This window comes from Balaenoptera physalus (assembly GCF_965194825.1).
Source record: "Balaenoptera physalus genome assembly, chromosome: 10".
Classification (NCBI taxonomy): Eukaryota; Metazoa; Chordata; class Mammalia; order Artiodactyla; family Balaenopteridae; genus Balaenoptera; species Balaenoptera physalus.
The window spans coordinates 90,275,322-90,301,822 of record NC_138889.1 but is presented as its reverse complement, the minus strand read 5'-3'; the positions used below and the strand labels follow the sequence as shown (position 1 = coordinate 90,301,822).

Genomic DNA, 26,501 nt, shown 5'->3' with positions numbered 1-26,501 from the left:
TGCAGAAGCCCTCTAGGCTCTCTTTAATGAAGTTCCATCACCATGAATGTTGAATCCCCTGAAAAACTGAGCTATTGTCAAAGAGATCCCCATAAGCTCATATTCCCTCCAGACAGTAGTACTTTCACCTGTGTTAACAGCACATTACAATTGCTAGAACTACACTACTCCTCTCACTTCAAGAGCCATCTAATTCCTTTATGAAGAGTCCTATGAACCAAACCGATCATCTCTGCTATGAATCACTGGACTTTGTGCAAAAAGCACTGAGTGGTAACACAATAGGAGGTTTTCTCTAGATCTCTGCAAGATCTCATAATTCAGGTCTCTGCCTTAATGTCACATGCTCAGAGACGCCTTCCATGACTACCTGGTCAAAAAGTAACTCCCTCCTGCCCTCCTGCCACACCACTCACTCTTTCATTGCTATGACTTATTGTTTTCATAGTACACACTACCATCCAAAATTACTCTACCTTGTCTCTCTCCCCAGCTAAAGGGTAAACTCCATAAAAGCTAGGGCCCTGTCTGTCCTCTTCACTGCATACGTCCCAGACTTATTTCAGGTAAAGACAGTACATTTTGAAGAGTAGACTGAGATGGAGAATCCCAGAACGGCAGGCCTCATTTTAACTTTCCATCAACCATTTGTGGCAGCTTCAATCATTCCCTTTACCTTAGCCTTAGTTTTTGTCTTATTCTATACAAATAAATAAGACACAGACTGAACCACTGTGTAGACAGCGCTTCATGGTTTTATTAGAAGGTACTCCAAATCCTTTCAGTCAGGAAGAATAAAGACATAAATAGGGACATTACAGCAGACATTCAACCTTCTGCCTCCCTGCCAGAGCTGTTTCTTATGAGCTGAGCACAGAGCCAGAGCCGCCGGCCATTACAAGACACAGCAGCGGCATACCCCCATCTCCACCCCCTCCAGAGTCACAGCTGTCCCAAGCATATGCCTGTATCCTCCCGACCGCCCTGCCACTAGAGCCCCCTCGCTGGGGTGCCCCTGCAGTTGTTCCCACTGTCACTTAACCAAACATTCTTCTTTCCAAATACCCATCTTAAAGGCACACTCAAGGGCAAAGGGAGTGGCTTCAAAACTTTTGGATCTGTCCATAACAAAGCCATGTTAAGAACTCCATAGATGCTTATAAGAACTTGCAGAACTCTGCCAATCACTTCTCCCTTTGCCATTTTATAAGACTCCACCTTTTCTTCAGGTGATCTTAGAGTGAACGAGACAAGTGTTTTTCAAACGACAGGACATGACCCATTAGGGTGCAATGAAATCAATTTATTGGGAGAATCCAGAAATTTTTTTGAACAGAATAGAATACAAACAGAACACATCATACGCAATAAGGTTAACAGTGCTCCGTTTGAGTTAAAGTATGTGTGTGTGCGTGTGTGTATGTAAACTAGACCACAATGTAAACTATATTTCCCCTACTGTAGGTTACGTTCAAAATAATTTTTTAAATTACTGGTCTAGAGTTCTGAATACATGTAATTGCACTTATATTGTTCAACAAAATGATTCATTAAATATAGCTATGAATGCAAATTCCCTTGACAACTTAAAAATTTTCATATGAAGATATCCATGAACCAGATCAAGCTCCTTTGTCAGACCCAATGACCCATTTTCAGAACCAGAAATTATGGTCACAATAAGAGAAACCTGCATATCTGAGAAGAGAGTTTATGAACCAGATGTGAGGTCATAATATGGACTGTGTAACTAACTATATTCCTATGATAAAGCTGGAGCACAGGCTCAATTCAAATCTGGACCCATAGGATCCCTTGGAGACCAAATGCTCTGGAGCCAAACTGGAAATACAGCACAAGAGGAAAGTCAGGACTTTAAAAGTCACTTCAGTGATTAGGGTTAAACTTATCCCTTCAAGGTGTTCACCTTAGTCCTTGAGGCATTAGCCTTCACGTTGCCTCTGCTCAGATCCCCTCTTGCTGTACAGTTACCCTAGTTTTCTGTCCATTCTGGCCCACTCTGAAGTTTGCTTTACTCTAGCCCTCGCCAACAATTTGGGCTTCTACCGCCAATATTAGCCACTCACAGCCCAGTTTGGCACTGAGATATCAAAACATATGTTGTTCAAATCCCTCTCAACTCTAAACTTGTACATTTAACTAGACTCCGCCTATTAATAATAATAAAAACAACAGCTAACATTTAAAGAGCACTTACAATGTGTTAAACATTGTTAAAGTGTTATCACAAACTAAGTTATTTTATTCTCACAAAAACACTACTTGATTTCTTAACTTTATACCCATTTTAGAGATACAGAAGCAAGGCCAAACTGTTAAATAACTTGTCCAAGGTCAAAAAGCAAGCGGCAGAGCTAGGATACTTCCTGTTCCTCTCTAATCCCACACTGTTTTATTTTTTCTTTATTAACAGTTATTACATGTTTATTTGAGCATTTGTTGTTCTCTGTTTCCTTCCAACACAATGTATACTCCAGTAGAAGCAGGGACTTCTTCCATTTTGCTATATTCTCAATACTTAGAAAGCACCTGCCCTTGGCCAATGCTCAATAAATACTTGGTGAGTGAATGAATGAATGCAGTATAACAAAGATACTCTTCTCTCACCATCATCATGCCAAGCCACTTTTAATATTCCAAGAGACCTACTTTCTTGTCAATAAGTAAATGTACACTGCCCTCAAAATATATGAAACCAGAGGTGAAATGAAACTAATTAAAACTACAACCAAGCTCTAACCAAGTTCAAATTTTTATTGAATAAAAACGATCAGCCCTTCACCCTAGCTGCCTAACAGAGCAAATGGTATGCCCTTTCTGAGGGGGAAAAATATGACTCTAGTGTCTATAGTTCTTTTAAATACAACGTCTGGTATTGAATGAAAAATTATGAGATGAGAATAATCATGAAAATGTGGCATATAATCAAGAATCAGATCCCAAAAGATAAAGAGAAACGAATCTTTAAAAAAAATAACCAAACAGGCATTCTAGAGTTGAAAAACACAATATCATAAGTTAAGAATTTAATGACTGACACTCACTAGAGTATTTGCAGCTAAAATGAATACATAAATAGGCAGATCTATGGAGTGATTTCCAAGACATACTGCTAAGTGAAAAAAGCAAAACATAAAAGAGAATTTATATTGCCCCAAAACCCACAATTCCAGTTTCACCATGAGAAAAACATCAGACTAATCCAAACTGAGAGAGAGTCTACCAAATACCTGACTGGCACTCCTCAAAACTATCATGATCATTGAAAACAAGAAAATGTAATATGGCCAGAGGACCCTGGTACAGAAATCATTAGAGGAAAAACGGGTGAACGTCTAATAAGGTCTATAGTTTAGTAATACTGTTCCAATGTTAACATAAGCAGAGTACAGGAAACAGCTCTATTGATCTGAGTACATTTACCGATCACAAGAAACTGGGATGTGCATTTGATTATAGGCAGCAAGTGAGGTAGGCAGGGGGAAAGAAGATAAAAGAAAGCAAAGCCTACAGCACGCTCAGAGTGGGACATTTAAAGGAGACCCTTTCCATACAGACTTTTGATCCTCCTACCCCTGCCAAAGAGTAAAATCCTAGAGTAAAGACAAACTAAAGTTGCTGCTATCTCACCCTCCAAAGAGGAGTGTGGGGAGCTATGCCTTGGAGCTGAACAAAACGGGGCGGGTGGGGTGGGGGGATGGGGTGCAGGACAGGATGAAAGAAATTCTTTAAGAGGCTGTAAATTTGGGCAGGCACCTCCTGAAAATCTGTTCCAAGAAATCTCTCATGTAATTAATTTAGTTTAAGGGGGTCCTAAACAAGCTGTACACTTAGGCCTTATCAGAAGCAAACGCAAATCCTCTTTCGAAGACTACAGCTTCAGGCCAAGGCTTGGGAAATCCCCACAAATAATTTTTTAAAGGCAATGAAAAGCTACTCAAACATAACAAGCACAAAAGGAAAGAAAGAAACCTAAAGAACACCACAAAAACAATAGCTAGCAGAGAAAGATCTAGAAAGTCTTCAAATACTGGAATTATCAGTGACATTATAAATCAACATGCTTACTGTTCTTAAAGGAATAAAGAGGATAGCTACACCATGAAAAAAGATAACAAGAGGATATGATTCACAAATCTATACTAGTACATTTGAAAATTTAGACAAAATGTACAAACTTCTAGGAAAATGTAACTTATCAAAATTGACTTAAGGAAAAATACATAACCTGGACAGACCTATAACCACCAAATAAATTGAATCCACAGTCAATGAATTGGATACAAAACAGACATATCCAATGTTGGATACAAAACAACAAAATTAATTCTCTCTCTCTCTCTTTTCAGATCCAGATGGCTTCCATGGTCAGTTCTACCAATCACTCTAGGAAGAAATATTCCAATCTTATATAATACACTTCCAGAGCATTAAAAGAGAGAGAAAATACGTGAGAAGCAATACTTCCTGACTCATACTATGAAGCCAACATAACCTTGATAGCAAAATCTCATGAGGACGTTACAAGAAAGGAAATTTACAAGTTAATTTCTCCCATAAATATGAATGAAAAAATCCTACATAAATTATTAATAAACTAAATTCAAAAACATAAGGATACTTCATCACAACCAAGTTGAGTTTCTCCCAGAAATGCCAGGTTGTTTTAATTGTAAAATATACTAATAATGAAGGGATGGAAATAAGACCATATATATATGTACACACCTGTATTTGCAAAAACAAACACTTGAACGATAAGCAAAAAACTAATAAAAGTAGTTACCAAAGGTGAAAAAGAGGCTTTTGAAACATGTGAACATAATACTGATTTTTAAATTTAGTTTAATAAGTATATCAATTAATGTAATTCATCACATTAATAAAAGAGTAAAATCACACGAACATGCAACAGATGCAGAAAAAGCATTTGATAAAATTCAATATCCATTCAATATTAAGAAAAACTCTTAACAAACTGGGACTAGAAGGGAACTTTCTTAATCTAATGAAATATATCTGTGGGAAAAAAAAGCCACGAGCACACTTGTGAAATGTTATGAATTATCCCTCAATTAAGAACAAGGCACAAATATTCACTATCCCTTCTATTCAACATTATACTGGAGGTCCTATCCAAAGCATTAAGGCAAGAAAAAACAAACAAACAAACAGGCATAAGGACTGAAAAGATACAAAAGCTTTCCCTCTTGCAAATAATATGATCGTGTAGAATAAATTTACAGATTATTAGAATATGTAAGACAGTTTAATATGAAAATCAATATATGAAAGTTAATCATATTCCTATATACAATTAGAAAACAAAAATTAAAAACATTTTTTACAATACTATAAAACTGTAAGTATCCAGGAATAAATTTCACAATGATGTACAAGATCTTTCAGAAAAAAAAAATTACAAAACTTTATTGTGAGGTAATACAAAAGACCTAAATAAATGGATCAGAAGACTTCATTTTGTAATGGTATTAATTCTCCATATATTGGTTTATAATTTCAATACAATACAAAAAAAAAAAGTCCTGCAGGTTTGGTTTTTTTCTTAATACAGAACTTCATGGTATGATTCTAGGAAATGTAAAAGGCCAAGGCTGGCTGAGACACTCTTCTAGAAGAACAGAGTGGACAGACTTGCTCTACCATATATTAAGACATGTTACAAACCTACAGTAACTGAGAAAACATGTAGCTCATACTGGAATATACTAACAGATCAACGGTATAAAATACAAGAGCCAAGAAACACATCATACACATATGGACACTTGATATATGACTGGTGACACAGCAGATCAGTACAGAAAGGATAGGCTTTTCAATAAATGCTGCTAGAGCAACTGGCTATCTGTACAGGGTAAAAAATGAAACTGAGCCCCTAACTCCACCACCCAAAAATCAATACTAAGTGGAACGAGACACAAAAAGCACTAATAATAAAGAAAGTTATTGATAAATTCTACATTAAGATGAAGAACTTCTCCGTTCAAGGTACAATTTTTAAAAAAAGAAAAAGGAAAAACAGAGTAGAAGATATTTGTAACCCATATCAACCACAGTCAAAAATATAAATATAAAAACTCCTGTAAATCAATGAGAAAAAGACAACCCAAATGAAACATGAGCAAAAGACCTGAATGAGTACTTCACAAAGAAGAAATACAAAAGATACTCAAAGTCATCAGCAACCAGGGGAATGCAAATTTAAACCACAAGAAGATACCATTACATATCCATATGACTGACAAAAACTAAAAATTCTGTAATAACAAGTGTTGGTGAAAATACTGAGCAAAAGGAACTCTCTTACACTTTTCACGGCAATGCAAATGGGTACAACCACTTTGGAAAATAGTTGGCAACATCTAATACTATTGAAGATATGCACAGTGTGTGACCCAACAATCACACTCCTAGGTTTATACTCCATTTAAATGTATGTAGATGTGCAGCAGGAGACATGAACAAGAATGTTTATAGCAACATTGTTCATAATAACTAGAAGTTCCAGAATCTGGAAATCAACTGTTCACCCTTGACAGAATAGGTAACTTGTGGCATATTTATAAAATGGAATTCTATACAACAATGAATATGGACAAACCACAGCCACTCACTGGAAGAATCTCACAAACACAATGTTGAAAAAATAAAGCAAAACCCAAAAGAATGCATGATAACAATACAATATCAATCGTGTCAAGTTCAAATAAGTTTAGAAATACATAAATATGTGGTAAAAGTATAAAGATAAGCAAGGATATTATCACCACAAAAGTCAGGATAATGGTTACCTATGGAGAAGGGAGATGGTTGTAACTAGAAAATTATAAAAAGGGCATGCGGCTTCAATATTGCTCCTAATATTCTATTTCTTAATCTGGGTGGAGATTACATCAGTATTTGCTTTATAGTTATTTGTTAGACTGTGCGTATGCTTTTATACACTTTGAGTGTGCATTTTACAATAAAAAAGGGAAAATCTTAATAGAGGGGATTTTCATTATCAAAATATTTGTTATCCCAGTGCCAGCAACTGCAAGGCTACTTCAGGAAACAAAAGATGTCATAATGACAACAATAAGTAATGAACTGATCACTCAAACTTTCCTGCCTGGTTAACTCCAGCTGTCTCTCTCACTGATTGTAAATATCCACAATACAAATAAAAAGCAAATCATTTGCAAATTCATTCATTCAACAAATATTTATTAATATTTGTAAGATTTCCATACACTGTTCTAGGAGACCAGCAAGGTTCAAGATAAAGGCCCTGCCCTCCTGCAAAAGATAGAGGACCAGGGAACATCCACTCCCATCCCAATTTTGCCTCCACCTTCTCATCCTCCTTTCCAAACAACTACCAAACATGAAGAACCTAAAAGGAACTCAGGGGCACACATGAAATTATCATCAAAACCACAACCTTAGGGAGTCTTTTCACCATAGAGGAACCACCGGCTTGGATTCATCTGGCTAAACCATGGCTTACCAATGCCTTATCAAGAGCCTTAACCAGTCTCAACAATGAAGACGCTGTGGGAATAGGCTTAAGTGGAGTCAAAATCCCAAGGAATGCTTTACCTGGGATACGGAGACCAGAGGCTTATAATTTTCCAGAAATTGTCAACTAGATTTTGCGTGTACATTTATTTTTCTAGGGTCAGACTCCAGAACTTTCATCTTATTCTCAAAGAACTTCAATCAAAAAGGGTCAATAATCACTGCTCCCAACAAGTTGAACAGACCAGCTTTTTAGGGACATGGTGAAAGTTAATGTGGCCACAGGGAGGCCACCTGAGTTGAAACCCAGGTGTCCTGACCTCCTGGCCTATGCTCTGAACGACCAATACTTACTCTTAGTTCTTCGAAGGCTTCGTCTAGGGTGGAGAGCTGGTGGCCCTGGTGTGCCCCAATGACTGGGCACAGGACGCAGATGAGCTGCTTATCTTCCTGGCAATAGGTACTCAGATCGAGCCCATGGTCCGGACACTTCCTCTTGGCCACTCTCTCCGCTTCCATTTCTATTTCTGGGTCAAATTCGCTTTCTGCCTCAGTTTCTCCCTCTGCCTCCGATTCTCCTTCGTCCTGGTTGTCTTCCTCTGCTTCGCTCTCTTGCTCATCCTCCATTTCTTCCTCACTGTCTTCCTCACTCTCTTCCTCACTCTCATCCTCGCTCTCCTCCTCCGTCTGACTCTCTTCTTCGGACTCACAGTCTTCCTCAGACTCGCTCTCTTCCCCCGCCTCAATTTCTAGGGCCTTCTCGTTCTCTACCTGGGCCTCGACTTCTTCCTCTCCCGCCCCATCCCCCCGGGCTCCCGGGGTCCAGGCCTGGGCGGCTCCGTGGACGTACTCGGCCAGGTGGTGCCGGGGGAACTTCTGCCCGTGCGCCTCCGCGTGGCGGCGGCAGTAGCAGAAGCCGCATTCCCGGCACACTTCCTCGGCTCCCGGAGCCTCGTCCGGCTCGCACTCATCACACGTGCCGTCGTGCGGCAGCTCCTCGAAGGCCGCGCCCCCTCCGGAGGCCATGTGGGAGCTGTGCCGCGGCCCGGGTCTCCGGGCTTCAGAGCTCGCCGCCTGGCCTCGGCGCGGCCTCCTCGCGTCCTCCTCTCCACCCGGGGCCCGTCCCGCAGACCGGCCGCGCCGTGTCCCGCAGCCTCGGCGCCGCTGCCGCCTGTTCCCAGCAGCCCGCGCCCAGCCGAGGAGCACAGGACCTCCCCGCCGGCTCGGCAGCCTGGCGGCCGCTGCGCTTCCTCCGGCGTCCCGGGCACTTCCGGCGCAGCCGCCCAGCGCCCCCGTCGGCCCCTGCGCCGCGCCGCCCGCTCGGCCCCCCGCTGCCCCGGCGAGATCGCGGTGCCGCCGGCCCCCGCGCCGCCCCGGTTCCACTTTCCCTGTCCCCGTCAGGCGGCCTGCTTTCACTTCCTGAGTCATTTAAAGTGGCAATGGCCCTTTTCTGCGTTTCCCGCAGGGGTTCAGCATCCCTGGAAGGAGGGAGAGGATGGATGAGGTCTCTGATTCACTCCAGCTCACTCTGGAGGCGGGAATTGGGCCCTACTTCCTCCCTGGAGGTGCCAACCTGACTTTTCAAGGCCACTAGGCAGGTGGGCAGGTGCATTTCAGCCTCCCTCCTTCCAATTTGTTGCTGCCCGTCCCAGTCCCCTCTGCTGCCTGTTCTGCAAGATGCTAGGACGGAGTGTTGTTTACCAGACTGAACCTGACCCCTTGGGATTTTCGGGGGAAGGGTTGTGTTTGTTCTCCCAGGCTCAGGGAATCAGAGTCAGGTTGAGCAAACAGATGTTTTCGATCTAAAGCGATTTCATGCTTTGCCTGTTTTCAAAGTCTATTTGCATTCCTGCTCTCCTAGGGGCTCAGAACCTCTAGGATGGTAACCTCTGCGCCTTTTTTTGAGAGCTTGCTTTGGGTTTGGCTGAGATGTATGGGGAGGTAGGTAGGAGAGACAGTATTTGTGGAGTGAGAGTTCCAGTGTGTAGTCCTTATCTTTTATGTAATGAGGCCATCTAGATTCAGATTGGATTCCAAGAGAAAGGAAAGGGACTGTTATTTATTAACCAATACTGAAGTGCCAAGAATCGGGCTAGATCTTTTTGCGGCTCCCAAGTTTGGAAGAGCCACTGCCCAAGGACCCTCAAATCCTGGTACTACAACTTATTGGCTTTGCAACCATGAAGAAGCTAATTGATCGTTCTGTTTTCCACTTTACATATATAAAGTACATATATATGTAAAGTGGAAATAATGGTAATACGTACCTCATGGGGCCATTTTGTGAATGAAATGTAAAGATGCCTGCCTTGTAGATATTCACTACATTTTAACTATTATTATTGGCATGAATTATATTTAGCGCACATAATGACCCTTTGAAGGAGGTTTTAAACATTTTTAACACACTTTGGCTGGCTGCTGGTGTAAGCAACTCCTCACCTCTACCCCGTATATATGTCTCACCGCTCATTGAAGAACTTGCGATTTGTACTTGGGAGAGGAAATGGACATTTTGATCTAGTCCGGGGAGAGGTGGAGATGTGGTTGAGAAGAAGGAAGGGGGATGGAATGGTGTGTTTTTCACTGAGTCCCTTAGATACTTTTGATCTAGGATTTCCAGATGATCTTCACAAAAATGCCAGGGGATGGAGTGGGGTAAAAATCATTTAAAATAATTTTTAATATAGCCACATACAATGTGTGCTTAATTTCTGTGCAGCTTTTGTCAGAGATTTTATTTTGAAAAAAATATTTTGTTTTATTAACCTCAGGACAACTCTATAGAATGTGAGGGGAAAGGTCCAAAGGTTTGTTTTGTTCCAGTTCCGTCCACATTTCTATTTTTCTCCAATTCATTTCTCCAGAAATTGTCTTTTTGTTGTCATTATTGTTGTTATTGTTTGTTCTTAATTTTACCTAACAGAAAGTTAAAATATCATGCTATGCAGTTCAGTATCTAACACTTTACAAACCTTCTTTGAGTCCTCTGTGGTGAGGAGGTCTTAGAGACAGAAGTTGATGGAACTATTAAAAAAGGGACTTCATAAAATTCTGGGGATGGAGTATGGCAGACTCATGAGATGGACCTTCTGTGCCCCTCCGCACAAAAATCGGAATGGTCTGATTCCACAGGAATTGGAAACTTTGGGAGTATCTAGAGATAGAAACCTTGTTATATTAATCCATTATTGCATAGAAAAAATACCTCAAAATGTAGCAGCTTAAAACAATGAACTTTTATTATCTCACACATTCCTGAGCCAAGAATATGGGAGTGTCTTAGCTGGGTGGTCCAGCTCAGGGTCACTCAAGAGATTTCAGTGAAGCTGTTGGCTGGGGCTGTAGTCATTTGAAGACTTGACTAGAAATGTAAGATTTGCTTCTAAGATGGCTCCTTCACACGGCTGTTCCAAAGAGGTCTCACCACTATCTACTGGGCTGCTTGAATAGCCTCATGACATGGCAGTTGGATTTTCCCATAGCAAGTGATCCAAAAGAGGGCAAGGTGGAAGATACAATGTCTTATATGACCTAAGCTCAGAAGTCACACATCATCATTTCCAATATAGCCTATTAGTTACAGAGATGAGCCCTGTTTTGTATGGGAGGGGACTGTTTGTGTAGGACACGAATACCAAGAGGTGGGGATCTTTAGGGCCATCTTTGAGGCTGGATACCATATTCTGCCCTTTGGCCCCCAATGATTCATATCTCTCTCAAATGCAACATCCATTCACTTCCTCCCAAGATGCCCAAAACTCTCAACCCATTACATCATCAGCTCAAAGCCCAGAATCTTATCATCTAAATCAGGTCCAGGTGTGGGTGAAGCTCCTAGGTGTAGTGTCTTACATGCAGCTCCTCAAGTATAGTTCAACACTCATTCTTTTCATCTGAATGCCTCCCAACATACAACGGTGGGACAAGCTTAGGATAACTGGTACTGACACTCCTGTTCAAAAAGAAGAAAAGACAGGAGGCATAGAAGAGTCACCAGCCCATAGCAATCCTAAAATCCAGCTGGACACATGTTAGAAGTTCCCTGATTAGGGCTCAATCCTACATCTTTCTGGGAATGACTCTCCATGGCTTTTGACTTTACCCCATTGGGCTCTTGATTCCACCCTCTGAGTCATCCTTCCTTTTCTATGAAGAGATACCCATGTTTGCAGCTATGTAATTTGTCAGTCTGCTTCCTGTTAGTAGAATTTGGGGGTCCAAGGTCTCCTTTTCATTTTGTACTGTCTCTGTCCCATTTAGTGCATGCTGGCAGTGTTTTGGCCAATACCATTCATTTAAAAATTTTGTGAGTCTCCTGTGAATCTAACTGGGGCACCACTCCATTGGACAAAAGTCATACCCACAAATCTCTTCAAGATAAGCTCTTCTCTACTCTGGAGAGTGATTCTGCTGAAACTGCTGAGGCACAACACTCAAAAGCTTCTTTAAAGCCCTATTGTTTGTCTGAATGAGTCTCTGAATCACTGCTGTAGCTCTTTCTGAGATCTGAACAAAGGGTTTTACAGCCACACTCTCACCTTCATCATCTGATGATGTTTTCCTTGCAGCACCCTAGAGTTTATTTTTAACTGGAAGCCATTTCTTCATTTTAGCATTATTTGCCATCTAAAGAAGATGGGAATTTTCAAGTCTAGCAAGCTCTGGATCCTTTTTAAAAATTACTTCTGTATATTATCTCTTTCTTCTCACATTTTGCTATCATCAGGAAGAAGACGTCAGTCAGCACCTTCAACACTCTACCTGGAAATGTACTTAGCTAGAATACCCAATTAATTAGGCGAATTTTCTACTTTCCACATTACTGCAGGTGACAGTGTTGCGAAATTCCTGCCACTACATCACAAGGACCCTTTTTCTCCAGTTTCCAACAACTTTTTCCTGCTTTCCCGTTAAGCCTTTATCTACAGCTTTCTCAAAACCCATCAGGATTCTAATAGGAGTTTCTTCAAGATTCTCCAGGCTTTCACTAACACTCTCCTCCAAGTCCTTCCAGCTTCTCCCACTGTCCAATTCCAAACCAGTCCAACATTTTAGGTTAGGTTTTTGTTATGGAAGCACCTCACTCTTTATAATAAAATATATATTAATTGCCTATTAATGCATAATGCATTACTGCAAAACTTTGAATCGTCTTGGGGGCTACCACACTTGGCATTGGCATTGTCTTCTTGTTGTGGTTATCAACAACTGTAAGACGTCTCTAAGATACTCAGCAGGCAGTGCTTGTGGAGAACAAGGCAGTTTGCATTTGAGACTGTTTTGTGAGTACCTGTGGGACTTTGAGAAATAAATGGTGTATTCCTAAAGTAAATAAGTATCTCCTAATTATGTGGGCAATAGCTGTTAACTTATTAGACATTTGAACTCTATACACATGAGGAAGCCGAAGTTCAGAGAGGTGAAGAAACTTGTTAAATGTTACCCAGCCATAAGGTAGCTAAATTTGGATTCAAACTCAGATCTACCTGACTCCATCTTACCATATTACCATACCAACCTTACCTATCTTTACCTTTCAGCTCTGAAATCAATTTCTATCTCTTTCACCTGTTCCAAAGAGACAAACCGTGCTTAGTAAGATTCATAACATAGTACATTTAATTTCAGAAAAACCTCTAGAAGTTGAAAAGAGAACAGGGTGGAATTTCTAAGTACACTGCTTTAGGGAAGGTATTTTCACCCCTCAGCAGATCCCATTCTTACGTAATTAGACTGTCACTGTAGTGACTGATTTCATTCCCCTGCCCCAAGCTCCTGAGATCACCTAAATCTCATCTCATGCTGTTATCATATTAGCCAACACCTTATCCCATTAAAGTCAGTGCAGTGAAAATTATATCCCCTAGCCAATCCCAACCCTGCCAAATAGAAAGAATGAAGTCTTTACTGCTGGGCCTCTTTCTGTTCCTCAGAAGCCTGTTGGAGATGGACACTAAAATGTTTCCTTGGCCCAACACCCTTCTGAACATGTTCATTTCACCCAGTTCTTATAAGTGGATGGTCCACCGCTTGTTAGTATTATAATTCTTTAAACACCGCCACCCCTTAAAAAATAAGTATATGTAAAGATAATCCCACGTAAGCTCTGATGGAGATATTTTAATTAAATTCCTTTAGTATGTTACTGCTAAACAGTGTTAAATAATTCCTGTAACCACAACAAATAATAGAAATATCTCATTTTCATAACCACCATTTCCTTCACCTCAAGAATTCAAAAAATCCCATTGATACTTCTTTCAGTTTTCTTCAGATACTTTCTACAAAGTCCTTGCTAGTGGATGTCTCCATTTTAATAGTGTGGAAACTAACGCCAAGAGAGTTATTTAAAAGAACATCCCGTCAGTTGTGAGTTAATCTCTGACTTCCTTCCTGGTCTTCAAGCAAGCTCCCAGATCCCTTAGTGATACTAATTCTTTTTGGCAGAATTATGTTTTTCAAACTTCTCTCTTTGGAAATGCTTTCTTAGGGGTGGTCTTGGCTTTAATCTGAGTGGGCTGCAGGGAACGAGGGCAGACACTTAATCATCTATAAGATCAGTACTCTTCGGGAGTGTGAAAAATCCCTAAATTTGCCTTGCATTATCCAGTTGGAAAAGCAGTCACCTGTGGACAGGAACTAATTAAAAACTTTGTATATCAGCAGTTAGTGCAGTGCCCTAGTAAATCAGGGATTATAAGGGAAAATCTCCCTGAGGCTTGCTCTCTCCATTTACTTACTTATTCTGGAACTCGGGTGTACATAGGCTAGTTAATCATACTACTCAGATCATAACCTCTCTTTAGACCATGTAAGGCAGCTTTGTTATTTTATTTCATTTTGATTTAATTTTATTTTTCCTTTATCTCCAAATCCCACTCCCATTCCTCCAACTTCTTTCCACAGAATCTCTCTCTAATATGTTTGATAAATATCCTTGAATATAGTTTTTTTTAAAGTATTCTATTGTTTTGTTTATGTGTTAAACTTTACATGTATGATGCTCAAAAATGTTTTCTGTTTCTTTCTTTTTTTACTGAGTGTTGTGATTGTTAAAATCTTGGATACTACTCCTTGACATTTGGTATTATCTGAATTTCTAATTTTTGTCGATCTAATGGGTATAAAGTGATAACTCATTGTGGTACTATATTTGCATTTCTTGGGTTACTAATAAAGATAAATAGCTCTTTATAAGCTTGTTATGTGATGTCAAAAGACAAAACTAAAACAATTTAGTAACAGGTGTGATGTCCTTTAGTCAAGGGAAAACAATTCATAAGCAGTAGACCACTCTTCCTGCGGGATTTTGGGCAAGAGTGAGTTTTATAGAGCATTAGAAGTGGCAATGCGGAAATGGCATGATTGGCTGGTGTTGCATATCTGACCTTACTGAGAAAGATCAAGGAGAAAGGAAATAACTATAGAGTTATAGAGTTGGCTTGGCATTTGGGATTGGCTGACTGGATATAGTCTGTTTCTGGTCAAGTGGAACATTTATAGGAACACAAAATTTAGGTTTGCTGATATGGCACCCCAGACAGGAGCAGCTCCATCTTGAGCCTAGAAATGTATTTCAATAGTGAAGAGCCCATTTTTAGCTTTTGCCTATTTTTGATTGCATTCTCTGCCATTTTCCTATTGTTTTGCTGTATTTTCTTGTACATTCCAGTTATTAACCCTAGTCAGTTTTAAAACCAATATCTTCTCCCAGTCTGTCACCTGTCCAAGAACATTGTATATAGTTGTGTCATTTTGAACAGAGGTCTTATGTTTTGATGTAGTCAGATCCATCCTTCTTAAGAAACACTGCTCCATGGAGGTTCCTTAAAAAACTAAAAATAGAACTACCATACGACCCAGCAATCCCACTACTGGGCATATACCCTGAGAAAACCATAGTTCAAAAAGAGTCATGTACCAAAATGTTCATTGCAGCTCTATTTACAATAGCCAGGACATGGAAGCAACCTAAGTGTCCATCAACAGATGAATGGATAAAGAAGATGTGGCACATATATACAATGGAGTATTACTCAGCCATAAAAAGAAATGAAATGGAGGTATTTGTAGTGAGGTGGATGGAGTTAGAGTCTGTCATACAGAGTGAAGTAAGTCAGAAAGAGAAAAACAAATACTGTATGCTAACACATATATATGGAATCTAAAAAAAACAAAAATGTTTCTGATGAACCTAGGAGCATAAAAAAATCTACAAACGATAAATGCTGGAGAGGGTGTGGAGAAAAGGGAATCCTCTTGCACTGTTGGTGGGAATGTAAATTGATACAACCACTATGGAGAACAGTATGGAGGTTCCTTAAAAAACTAAAAATAGGGCTTCCCTGGTGGTACAGTGGTTGAGAATCCTCCTGCCAATGCAGGAGACACGGGTTTGAGCCCTGGTCTGGGAAGATCCCACATGCTGCGGAGCAACTGGACCCGTGAGCCACAACTACTGAGCCTGAGTGTCTGGAGCCTGTGCTCGGCAACAAGAGAGGCCGCGATGGTGAGAGGCCTGCTCACCGCGATGAAGAGTGGCCCCCGCTCGCCGCAACTAGAGAAAGCCCTTGCACAGAAACGAAGACCCAACACAGCCAAAAATAAATAAATAAATACATACATTTGAAATTACCTTTCTAAAAATAGAACTACCATACGACCCAGCAATCCCACTACTGGGCATATACCCTGAGAAAACCAAAATTCAAAAAGAGTCATGTACCAAAATGTTCATTGCAGCTCTATTTACAATAGCCAGGACATGGAAGCAACCTAAGTGTCCATCAACAGATGAATGGATAAAGAAGATGTGGCACATATATACAATGGAATATTACTCAGCCATAAAAAGAAACAAAATTGAGTTATTTGTAGTGAGGTGGATGGACCTAGAGTCTGTCATACAGAGTGAAGTAAGTCAGAAAGAGAAAAACAAATACCGTATGCTAACACATACATATGGAATCTAAGAAAAAAAAAAAAAAAGGTCATGAAGAACCTAGGGGCAAGACGGGAATAAAGACACAGACCTACTGGAGAATGGATTTGAGGATATGGGGAGGGGGAAGGGTAATCTGAGACAAAGTGAGAGAGTGGCATTGACATATATACACTACCAAACGTAAAATAGATAGCTAGTAGCCGCATAGCACAGGGAGATCAGCTCGGTGCTTTGTGACCACCTAGAGGGGTGGGATAGGGAGGGTGGGAGGGAGGGAGATGCAAGAGGGAAGAGATATGGGAACATATGTATATGTATAACTGATTCACTTTGTTATACAGCAGAAACTAACACAGCATTGTAAAGCAATTATACTCCAATAAAGATGTTAAAAAAAAAAAGAGCATGCAGGATGAGAGGGGTTGTTGTGACTATTTTCAAAGCAACCACTGCAGTCCCTACATTCCATGCTGGCTCTGACAGTCCATATTGTAACCTGAAGCTCAGAGGTAATCCTGCTTCTCAGTTTGGTTTATGGCCTCTCTGAATTCCCCAGTGAGCTCCTACTGTGCTCCAGGATTTAAAACCTTCCCTGCTCTCAGTTTAGCCCTAATAGAAATCCAGCGTTTCTGCTACCTGATGTCTTCTCAGCCTCCTCCTGGTAACCAAATGCCCCAATTTCCCTCCAGGAACCTGGTGCAGACACAGCTGGTTACAACCCAGTTGCCACCCCCCATTTTTCCTTGCTAGTAGAGCCCTGATTTTTCTAGTTGTTTAGATGTTAGTGTCCTCAGTCCGGGGACATGAGCTTTCTTAGAGCTAAACATATGACCTAGTGCTGGCTGATGACACATCTAGGCAAGTCTCATGAGGGGGCTTCTAGAAATATTTTCTTCCTTGAACAAAAGAAAGAGACTCATAAGAAGAAAGCTCTGTCCCTGCCTTCCTACTTTAGGATCTTGTTGTGTGGAACCAGCTGTGGAAGCTACCCTGTGATCCTGAGGGTAAACCCAAAGGAACCAGACCCCTGACATTATTAAACTTCAGATTTCTCCAACCCAGAACTGCCCACCCTGGATTTCTTGTTATGTGAAATAACAAGCCCCTATAAATACGCGAGTCTGTTACCTAGAGTCAAAAGCGTCCCTCCCCCACTCCTCTGAGTCTATACGGTTCTAGTGATGCCTACTCCACCCCTGACTCCAGAAGGGAACACATAACCCATAACTAAGCAATCAGCACACGCATGCACCTGACCACAGTGGTTACTTCAAAGATGGGCCAGCGACTCTGGCACAGCCAGTGAGGGGTAATGCAGTTTTCCCTGGGACTTTTGGAAAGAGGAATTCACTCTTTTCTCGCTGGACTTAAACACTGACAGGCTACAGCAGCTAGAGTTGCCATGGCTGTTTTGTTACCATTTCACTGACTTGAAGAGTCAACTCAGAGAGGCAGACTCAAGAGAAGAAAGGAAAACTGATCTTGGTAAAAATCATTCGAGTCCTGGATCCAGCCATGCCTGAAGCCCTAATTGTGCATTTTTCAGTTTATTTGACCCACCCTTTTTGGAATAAGCTGTCCTGATGGGACTTTTTCATTTGCAAGGAAAAACTCCTACCTGAGGAAGTATGGATAATCATTATGAAACCATCCACCAAGCTACCACTTTGACTTGAGGGTACTCTCTGGAACTTTAGTCTTAAATCTCTGTTCTTCATCCAAGCTCGTTCACTCCTAGAGATATTTTCTACCACCTGTAGTTATATTGTCTAGCCATTAAGAGTAAGGTCTTGGGACTGGGCCTGGCCCTGACTTCAAATCCAGCTCTGCTACTGATTAGATCTGTGACTTTGGGCAGGTCTTTCAAACTTCTGTGTTCTTTAGCTTTGGCATGTTTGTTTAAAATTAGAATTATAATGGTTCCTGCCTCCTAGGGTTATTGTGAGAATAAAAACAGAAAAATGCATGCAAATTGCTTAGTCGGCGTAATGCCTGGCCCATAGGCACTTACAAATTTTTTTAAAATGAAAAACCTAACCTAGTAAGATAGGCAGAGTAATGACTCCATGAAGATGACCATGTCCCAAACCTCAGAACCTGTGAATACGTTGTTTCATGGCAAAGGGTAATTAAGGTCACAGATGGAACTAAGATTGCTAATCAGGTGTCCTTACAATAGAAAGATTAACCTGGATGATCCAGGTGGGTCCAATGTAATCACAAGCGTTCTTAAAATTAGAAGAGGCAGGCAGAGGAGTTAGTCAAAGTGATGTGATGTAAGAAGGACTCAATCTGCTGTTTCTGGCTTTGAAGATGGAGGAACGGGCTCTGAGCCAAGGGATGTGGGCGGCCTCTGGAAGCTGGAAAAGGCAAGGAAGCAAGTCCTCCCCTGGAGCCTTCAGAAAGGAATGCAGCCCTGTTGACACCTTAACTTTAGCCGGTGAAACCTTCTACTAAGCTTTTCCTCTACGTCTTCCTGTAGTTGCTACCATGGACTCAGCAATGAATGAGAAAGTCATGGCTCTACACTTATGGAGCTTATGGGGTGCATGTTCTGCGGCACCCAGGGTTTTATGAAATCCTATTTGGTAACAAGCATGGGATTTACCAATGAGATTTAGGAGATGTGAGTCAAGGCAGCTATGTGGAGTAGAGACCTATGAAGAAGGAAAGTAGCAGTGGAATATGGGTTGTTAATTGGAATAAAAGCTGAGATAGTAGATGTTTGGAAGTCCATTTAGGACGGAAGTCTTGGGGTTAGACAGGTCTGGCTCCTCTGTGAGGGGCGGACTCAGGGAGAAGGGAGACATCAGTTTTGGCAGGAGGGCTGTGAGAAGGGGACAGGAGGCATGAAAGCCACGCCTTCTATGTGCCAAGCGCCAATGTCTTCAACCCTCACCACAACCTTCCAAGAGATGTTGTTAGGCCCTTTTCATAGAGGAGAAAATCAAGGCTCATAGAAATTAAGCACTAGTTAAATTAAGAAATTTAATTAAGGTAAATTAAAGTATTAATTAGTTTAAGAAATTTCACCAATAAGTATATGGTGAAATGGAATTTTTAAAAATTAATTAATTTTTTTGCCAGCGAAGAACCACAAATCCTCCCTGTTTCTGTGCAGTGTTGACTTAGTTGTTTCAGTGTTCTTTGTACACTGTGCACCTCACATTATAAATTATTTGGTAGCCAGAACTGTCTGGGCTTACTTACTCAGAACAGAGCACCAGGAAGCTTAATGCTTAAGACCATATTTCATCAAATCTTAGATGCCATCAACTGGAACATGCACCATCCTTTCATAACTCATGGAGAAAGAAAACATGTTAGGAATTGTTAAGACTCCCCGATCGAGAGATGTCAAAATGTGGGAAAAAGAAAAAAAAAATGTGGGAAAATGTGCATCTTGGGAGTCCATGAAGAGTGAAAAAAAATTTTTTATGATGATGTTGATGAAGTGTCAAATTCCAGTTTGCTAATCCACCCCCAGGTTTACTCATGATTTAGGTTTCTTATGTTTTAACTCAGATTGTTTTAAAATATTTTAAGTAAATTCCCTTTGGATAATTCTTTTGAAAGTTTTTCATTGTTCAAAATATGGTGCTATTAAGAAATATCTCCACAAACATTTATAATGAACTATACAGTTTTTTATGTGCTAGACATTGTGCTAAGTGTATTACGTGCACTACCCTTTTTGATTTCACATGATCATCTTATGAACAATTAGGTTTTTATTATTGCCATTTGCAGACAAGACAGTTGAGGCTCATAGAAGTTTAGTTCCTTGTCCAAGGGCACCCAACTAGCAAATGGCAGAGATAAGACTCGAGCCTCTGCCTGGGACTTCAGTGCTTGTGCCCTTAATGGCTGCTTTTCATACAAGCAAAAAGGGTGGGGTGGGGGGAAGCCTCTCTTTTCCTTTATAAAAAAATTCTGCAACCATAACCCTTTGCATCATATAATTAATGTCTGCTTTTTCTCAGTCTTTCTGAGCTGCTTACCCAGTTAGCTCTCCAATAAGTGCTTTTACCTCCCAGTACTCATTTGTTCTTGTTCTCTTACGAATCAGTCTCCAGAATTTTAATCATTCTTGGCTCACTTCTCTGACAACCTTACCAAAGACATGTGCTGGAATTGCAGTCAGAAAAGTGCCCTGAAAACTTAAAAAAAAAAAACTTTTATAGTGTATCTGACCTACACAGGAAATTAGAAAACACCACATACTTAACTGGAAAAATACTTGAAATGAAATGAAAAGTGAGTTTTACTGTTATTTAGATTTTTATTAAAAAAATGTTTATCTTTTATCTAAGGCTCGGGGACACTGGAAATGAAGGAGCTGGAAGCTTGTTTTATAGAACTTTAACGATCTTCTCTTATTATGTTATATTACCATTTCCTAAGCCTGTGGTCAAATACAATAGCTTTATTAAAGCTGTGATTCAGTTAGAAAGGGGAATGAATTTTTCTGCCACAGGAGCACTGGTGAGAGATGAGGGAAGATAGGGCCGTTGGGGGAAAGAAAACTTAACAAAGAAACTACACACCCCACAGAGTCTATTCTTCCCTCTAGGAGCCGAGCTTTCCTGAATCCACAGCTCAACAGCCCCAGGGGTACTTATCTTCTAGTCCATTGGGAGAAGGAAAACAAAACAAAACAGAAAGGAGGCCTGGGGGTGCAGTTTGGACATGAGATAAGGCTGCTTGTGTTCTGTGTAAAGTTCTGACGAATGGGCACTGACAATGATTAACACTCACATTTATCCAGCGTTCACTATGGTCCAGGCACTGCACTATGCCCATGTCTTTGTCATACCATCTAATTCCCTCAACAACCCCATAAGGTGGATACTATTATCATTTGCACTTTACAGGGGAAGAAACAAAGTTAGGCCAAGAGAGTAACCTACCTAAGTTCACACTGTAAAGGGTGGAGCCAGGATCTGAATGGATATTTTGACTCCAGAGCCCAGATGTGCACTTGGCCGTGATGTGACACTACACTGCTAAACACGCACCTGCTTTTGCCAGCAGGCAGGCCATCCACCCTGGATGCTAGTTAGCCATGGGGGTCGGGGAGCCTCTAAGAGAATCGATAACCTCAGTGCAGCCTGAGAAAAGAGGGATTTGGAAGGAAATGGTGATGGGGCCTCCTAACCAAAGCAGCACTGGCTCCCTTTGAAGGGAGAGAAATGGAGCAATTTCAAACAGTCGGGGGGAAGATTAGAGGTCAAGACTAAGCCACCGTAGCTAAGCAATGGAGAAATGCAAGCCCGTCATTGCCAAGGTGACAAAATAGAATATCAGGACACATTCAAAACAGCCTCCCATAATTATTATGGAAATCAACTTTTGCTATTTCTGAGACATTTTTGCCAGCTGCGTGAGGGACATATAACATCATGAACAATTACTGATCAACGAGAGGATGAGGAATTGAGACTTGGGCGACTGTATGACCTTGACCAAGTTACTTAACCTCTCTGAGCTCCAGTCCCCTCATTTGTAAAATGGAGATTTTTTTTTTTTAACATCTTTATTGGCGTATAATTGCTTTACAGTGGTGGGTTAGTCTCTGCTGTGTAACAAAGTGAATCAGCTATACGTATACATATATCCCCATATCCCCTCCCTCTTGCGTCTCCCTCCCACCCTCCCTATCCCACCCCTCTAGGTGGTCACAAAGCACCGAGCTGATCTCCCTGTGCTATAAAATAGAGATATTAATAGCATCTACCTCTTAGCGTTCTCGCAAGGATTAAAAGATGATAATGTAGGCAAAGTGCTTGGCGCCAAGCACAGTGCACAGAAAGTGCCTAAAACATGTGAACTCTCACTTCTGCTCTCCTGTCAGTTCACCTGCTATAAAACTGATTCCCATCTGTCTTGAGGGTGATACATCATTTACCCATGAAGAGGGGGTTTGAATACCAACAAATATGTACTGAGTGTCCTCCGTGTCCCAGGGAGAGTGCTGGATGCTAGAGATACAATAGTGCTCTCTTTGGGCCTGGTTTTTGCAAAAAACAAAAACAAAGCAAAACAGGAGGTATTTTCTTTTCTTTTCTTTCTGTGACCACGTCAAACGGCATGCGGGGATCTTAGTTCCCCGACCAGGGATCGAACCCGTGCCCCGGCAGTGGAAGCTTGGAGGCTAAACCACTGGACGGCGAGGGAAGTCTCAGGGAGGTATTTTCTGATGCTCAGAATACATTAGGGCTCCTGCTACGTACTGCCAATACACCCTATACTGTCCCTTTTTTACTTATTATTTGCAATCCTGACTCCCACCGTCTGTAAGCCTCCCTGAAGAAGGGAAAATTCATGCCTTAAGGCGGAATGTTAGTTGATTAGGGGGAGGGCACCGAGGAGGAGTAAGAGGCCCCCAGGAAAGGGGAAGAGCGGGGGTGAAGTCTCAGAGTCAGGGTAGAAGGAGGTGTGTCCAAGAGCTGACAGCCAGCATGGTCCAGTTTGGCTGGAACTCAGAGAGCATGGGATGACTGGCGTCAGGAGAGGTCAGAGCCAGAGGCGGGATTACAGCGGTTTCACAGTCCTGTTGTGGAAACAGTTTCTCAGGTGAGGTCCAGTAATTGGTAGCAGCCTCAGAGCACTGTTAAAAGTCTGGACATTAGGCCTCAGTGATAGAATCCTCCGAGTGTATGTGTGTGTGTGTGTTTGTATAATTCTACCCAGTCAGGGTTCAGTCAGGGAAAACAAAGACTGCTCAATATGTTCCAGGATTAAAGGGTTATAATACAGGAAATTAAAGTTCTACAAAACTGAGGTGAGGGGAGAGGGGACGGTGGAGCAAAGGTCAGAGAAGCAACCAGAGATGAGATTCGGGACACACTGCCCCAAAATATTGGCACCTTGGCATATTGAAGCTCTAAGCTTAAGGAAGTTGAGAAAACAGCAAAGCAGGAAGGGCATCTGACCTCCTGCACTCTTCTTCCTTGAAACAGATCCTAAAACTCCAGGTGGAAGACACCTTCCCTGTCCCAGGAGTCGTATCGCCAGAGATGGGGACTTGGGGGCCAAGAAATCTGTACAAACAAACCCTGATAAACTCACCCTTATCTTCCTAGTTACTTCGTCCCCATTTACCACCCCTCGCCCAAACCCCTCTGTCTTAGCAGTTCTTCACAAATGTATTGTTTCTTTGTCTAACAGATATAAAAACTTTCTGCTCTGGTCACTTCTTCAAGACCTCATTCTCTTGTGAAGGCTCCCTTGTACATGTAAAAATTCAGTACACTTAGTGTGCTTTTCTCCTGTGACTCTGTCTTTGTCAGTTTAATTTTCAGACCCAGCCAGGGACCTTAAGAGTGTTGAGGGAAACTTTTTCCTCACCTACACAGTCTCTGACCATCTGGTCCCACTGCCCCAAAGCAGGAGCTTGTCAAAGGTCTGCCTGCAGATCTCAAGTCTACCCACGAGTGAGCTGGCAACTATCTCAGGGGCAAAAATGGCTTCTCCTCTCCTGCCCTCCAAATACCTGCTTAAGGGCTTCTCACTGGCCATCCTGAACCTGCAACCAGGCAGGGAAGGGGGTCGGGCTTCTCCTCTCTGAGGTACAGAGAGTGTAAGCAAAACATCTCACTGTACGAGAGATGTACTGTGCTTGATCAAATCTAAGATTTATGTGCCACTGAAAAAGGAAAAGTGCTGCTAATTATACGGACACAGTGTCTTCTTGTCATCAACAGTTTGGCAAATCCCCATTTCAAAGAAAAATGGGTTTGTGTGTTTGGGGCAGGGAAGCGCCTCTTATGATTGATTTTTTTTTTTTTTTAGTGATTCAAGAAAAAGTTAATAACCGCCGGCTGCTGTGAACTCTTATTTCCCAGAAGAATGTGCACCTTAGGGACACTGAGGCAGTGCTACAGCCCTCTCACCATCAGGACTGAGAATGCTCACTGGGTGGCAGCAGAAAACTTGCCTCCTGCCCTGCACTGACCGCCTTCATCTGCCTCTCAGTCTTCCTCGAAGTGGTTGTGAGGAAACTGCAGACAGAGCCAAGAGAGCTAAGTGCCCTTGCTTGCTTCAAGGCCAACCTTAAGGGTGTTTTAAAAACTTTTTATTTTTTGTGAAATACATCACACAAACAAAAAAGTAGGCAAAACCACTATCTAGTCATGAAACGGAATGCTGCTAGCACCCCCAGAAACTCCTCCTTGTATCCAGCGCCAATCAAGACTCTTTCCTTCCTCTCTAAAGACAGCCACTATCCTGACTATCCCCACAGACTAGTTTTATCTACTTTGAAGTTGTGTATAAATAGAATCACACAGTAGGTCCTCTTTGGGGTCTGACTCCTCTCCCCCAACGTCACTTGTGAGATTCATCCGTGTTGTGTCGTTATGGTCCATTCATCCTCATTGCTGTTTAGTATTCCATATTCTGGTATCTGGGCATTATAATATAATGTTGAGCATTTGGGCAATTTCCATTTGGGGGCTATAGTGAATAGTGCTGCCATCAACATTGTGGTGGGAGTCTTTTGTGAAGCTGTGTATGCACTTCTCTTGGGTATTTACTAGGAGTGCGACTGAAGGTGGATCCGGCTTTAGTAGAGTTTGCCCAACTTGAAGCGTTGGGTGCAACATAAGCTTCCTTGGTTCCATCCCTCAGAGATCACAACTTTTTCAGAGAAGCTTCCAGCCAAGGACTTGAACTTTGGAAACATTCTATGCAGAAGAAAGTGCCTTTCTTGAGAGCAGATGAGGAAAGGATGGAGCCGGCACATTCTCTCCAGGCAGAAGAAAGAGTTTGGTGCTGGTGAATATAAAAGCACAGGGCTGCACCTGAAGAACTTTCTGCGGGGAAGCTATCTTTTGGGAGGGTCAGTTCTTCCTTTGCCTTATTCAGCCCCTTGTTACCTGGGCAGATACAAAGTTACCAGCTTTAGGAACCTCTATATGCATCCTTGGATTTTGCATCCATGGCAACGCATGCTTTACATACCATTTTATTTCAAACAACGGGGAATTAAACACTTGATGTGAAGCAATCAGGTTTCAGGTTGGGGGGGGAGGGGGAAAGACTGTGTCTCCAAGTGGCAGCTTGTCAGACAGAATGCCTAATGCAATGAGCTTAAGGCAAGGTGTGGCTAGAGAGAGATTCCTTGCTTTGCGTCATACATAAAAATTCTCTCTCACTGCCCAGTTCCCTCAGCCTTCTCCGCCCTTGCACGCTGATTGCATCTCAGAATGTAAACTGTGTACACGCAAACACACAGACCCACACATAGACACACACACACACACACTCATGCACACCGTCAAACAGAAATTCTGGGATGAAGCAGAAAAGTTAGAAAAAAAAAGCCACCTATCTTCAGAATGTAGGACGTTTTGGTGGCTTACTGGAGGGGCAGTGTAGGGCGTGCTCACTAAATCTCTGGTTAATAAATAAATGAATGAAGGCAGCCAGGAGCTCTTCAGAAGAGGAAGGGTGACATTGGCAATCATGTTTCATTCTGTGCATTAGTTTCCCTATTATGACTCTTAATGACTTAATTCTGTGATTATCTTTATGCCCTAATAAAAGCGCTTTTAACAATTAGGGATTGTCGCTCTGAAGTTGTATTTTAAATTAATTAGGCAGTGTGTTTAACAGCTTCCACTGTCTGTTAATGCCAACACACACGAGAGCAGCAGGTGGGGAGGTACGGTCCTGTTTACAGTGACAAGGCTGCCTGTCTCTTTGGTTTTCTTTCTTTTGACTTTTTGTTTTCTACCCCCTCCCCCCACCACCCCCGCCCCACCATCAACATCAAAAGAGAAAGGATGACAGCCTGGTGGAGCTGGCAGGACAATAAATCAACTTCAATGGTGAAAATCATGTTGAAATCACCAGCATGAGAGTTTCACGTATATGAGCTTTACTGGCTCAACAGACAGGAAGCCATCCTCTTCTCTCCCCAGCATTTGGATCAGGAACAGAAGGTCTCAACGCCTTGCCACTTGAAAGGGAATGTTGCATTTGGGGGCAGGTTTTCGTTTTTCTA

General features: G+C 41.7%; 1 protein-coding gene across 5 annotated transcripts in view; it reads right to left on the bottom strand.

Annotated features, from left to right (window-relative positions):
• The window catches only part of TRIM44 (tripartite motif containing 44), a 112,530-nt gene extending 103,628 nt beyond the window's left edge, over positions 1 to 8,902 (bottom strand). For 2 of the 5 annotated variants that reach the window (XM_082477522.1, XM_082477521.1), the window contains exon 1: positions 7,900 to 8,901. In XM_082477522.1, coding sequence (XP_082333648.1) covers positions 7,900 to 8,571 — 672 coding nt within the window. In that variant the 5' untranslated portion in view covers positions 8,572 to 8,901. Of the gene's footprint in view, positions 1 to 7,899 lie in introns of all 5 variants that reach the window. The other 3 variants (XM_082477523.1, XM_082477524.1, XM_082477520.1) reach the window with 2 other exon arrangements.
• Positions 8,903 to 26,501: the final 17,599 nt, after the last annotated feature.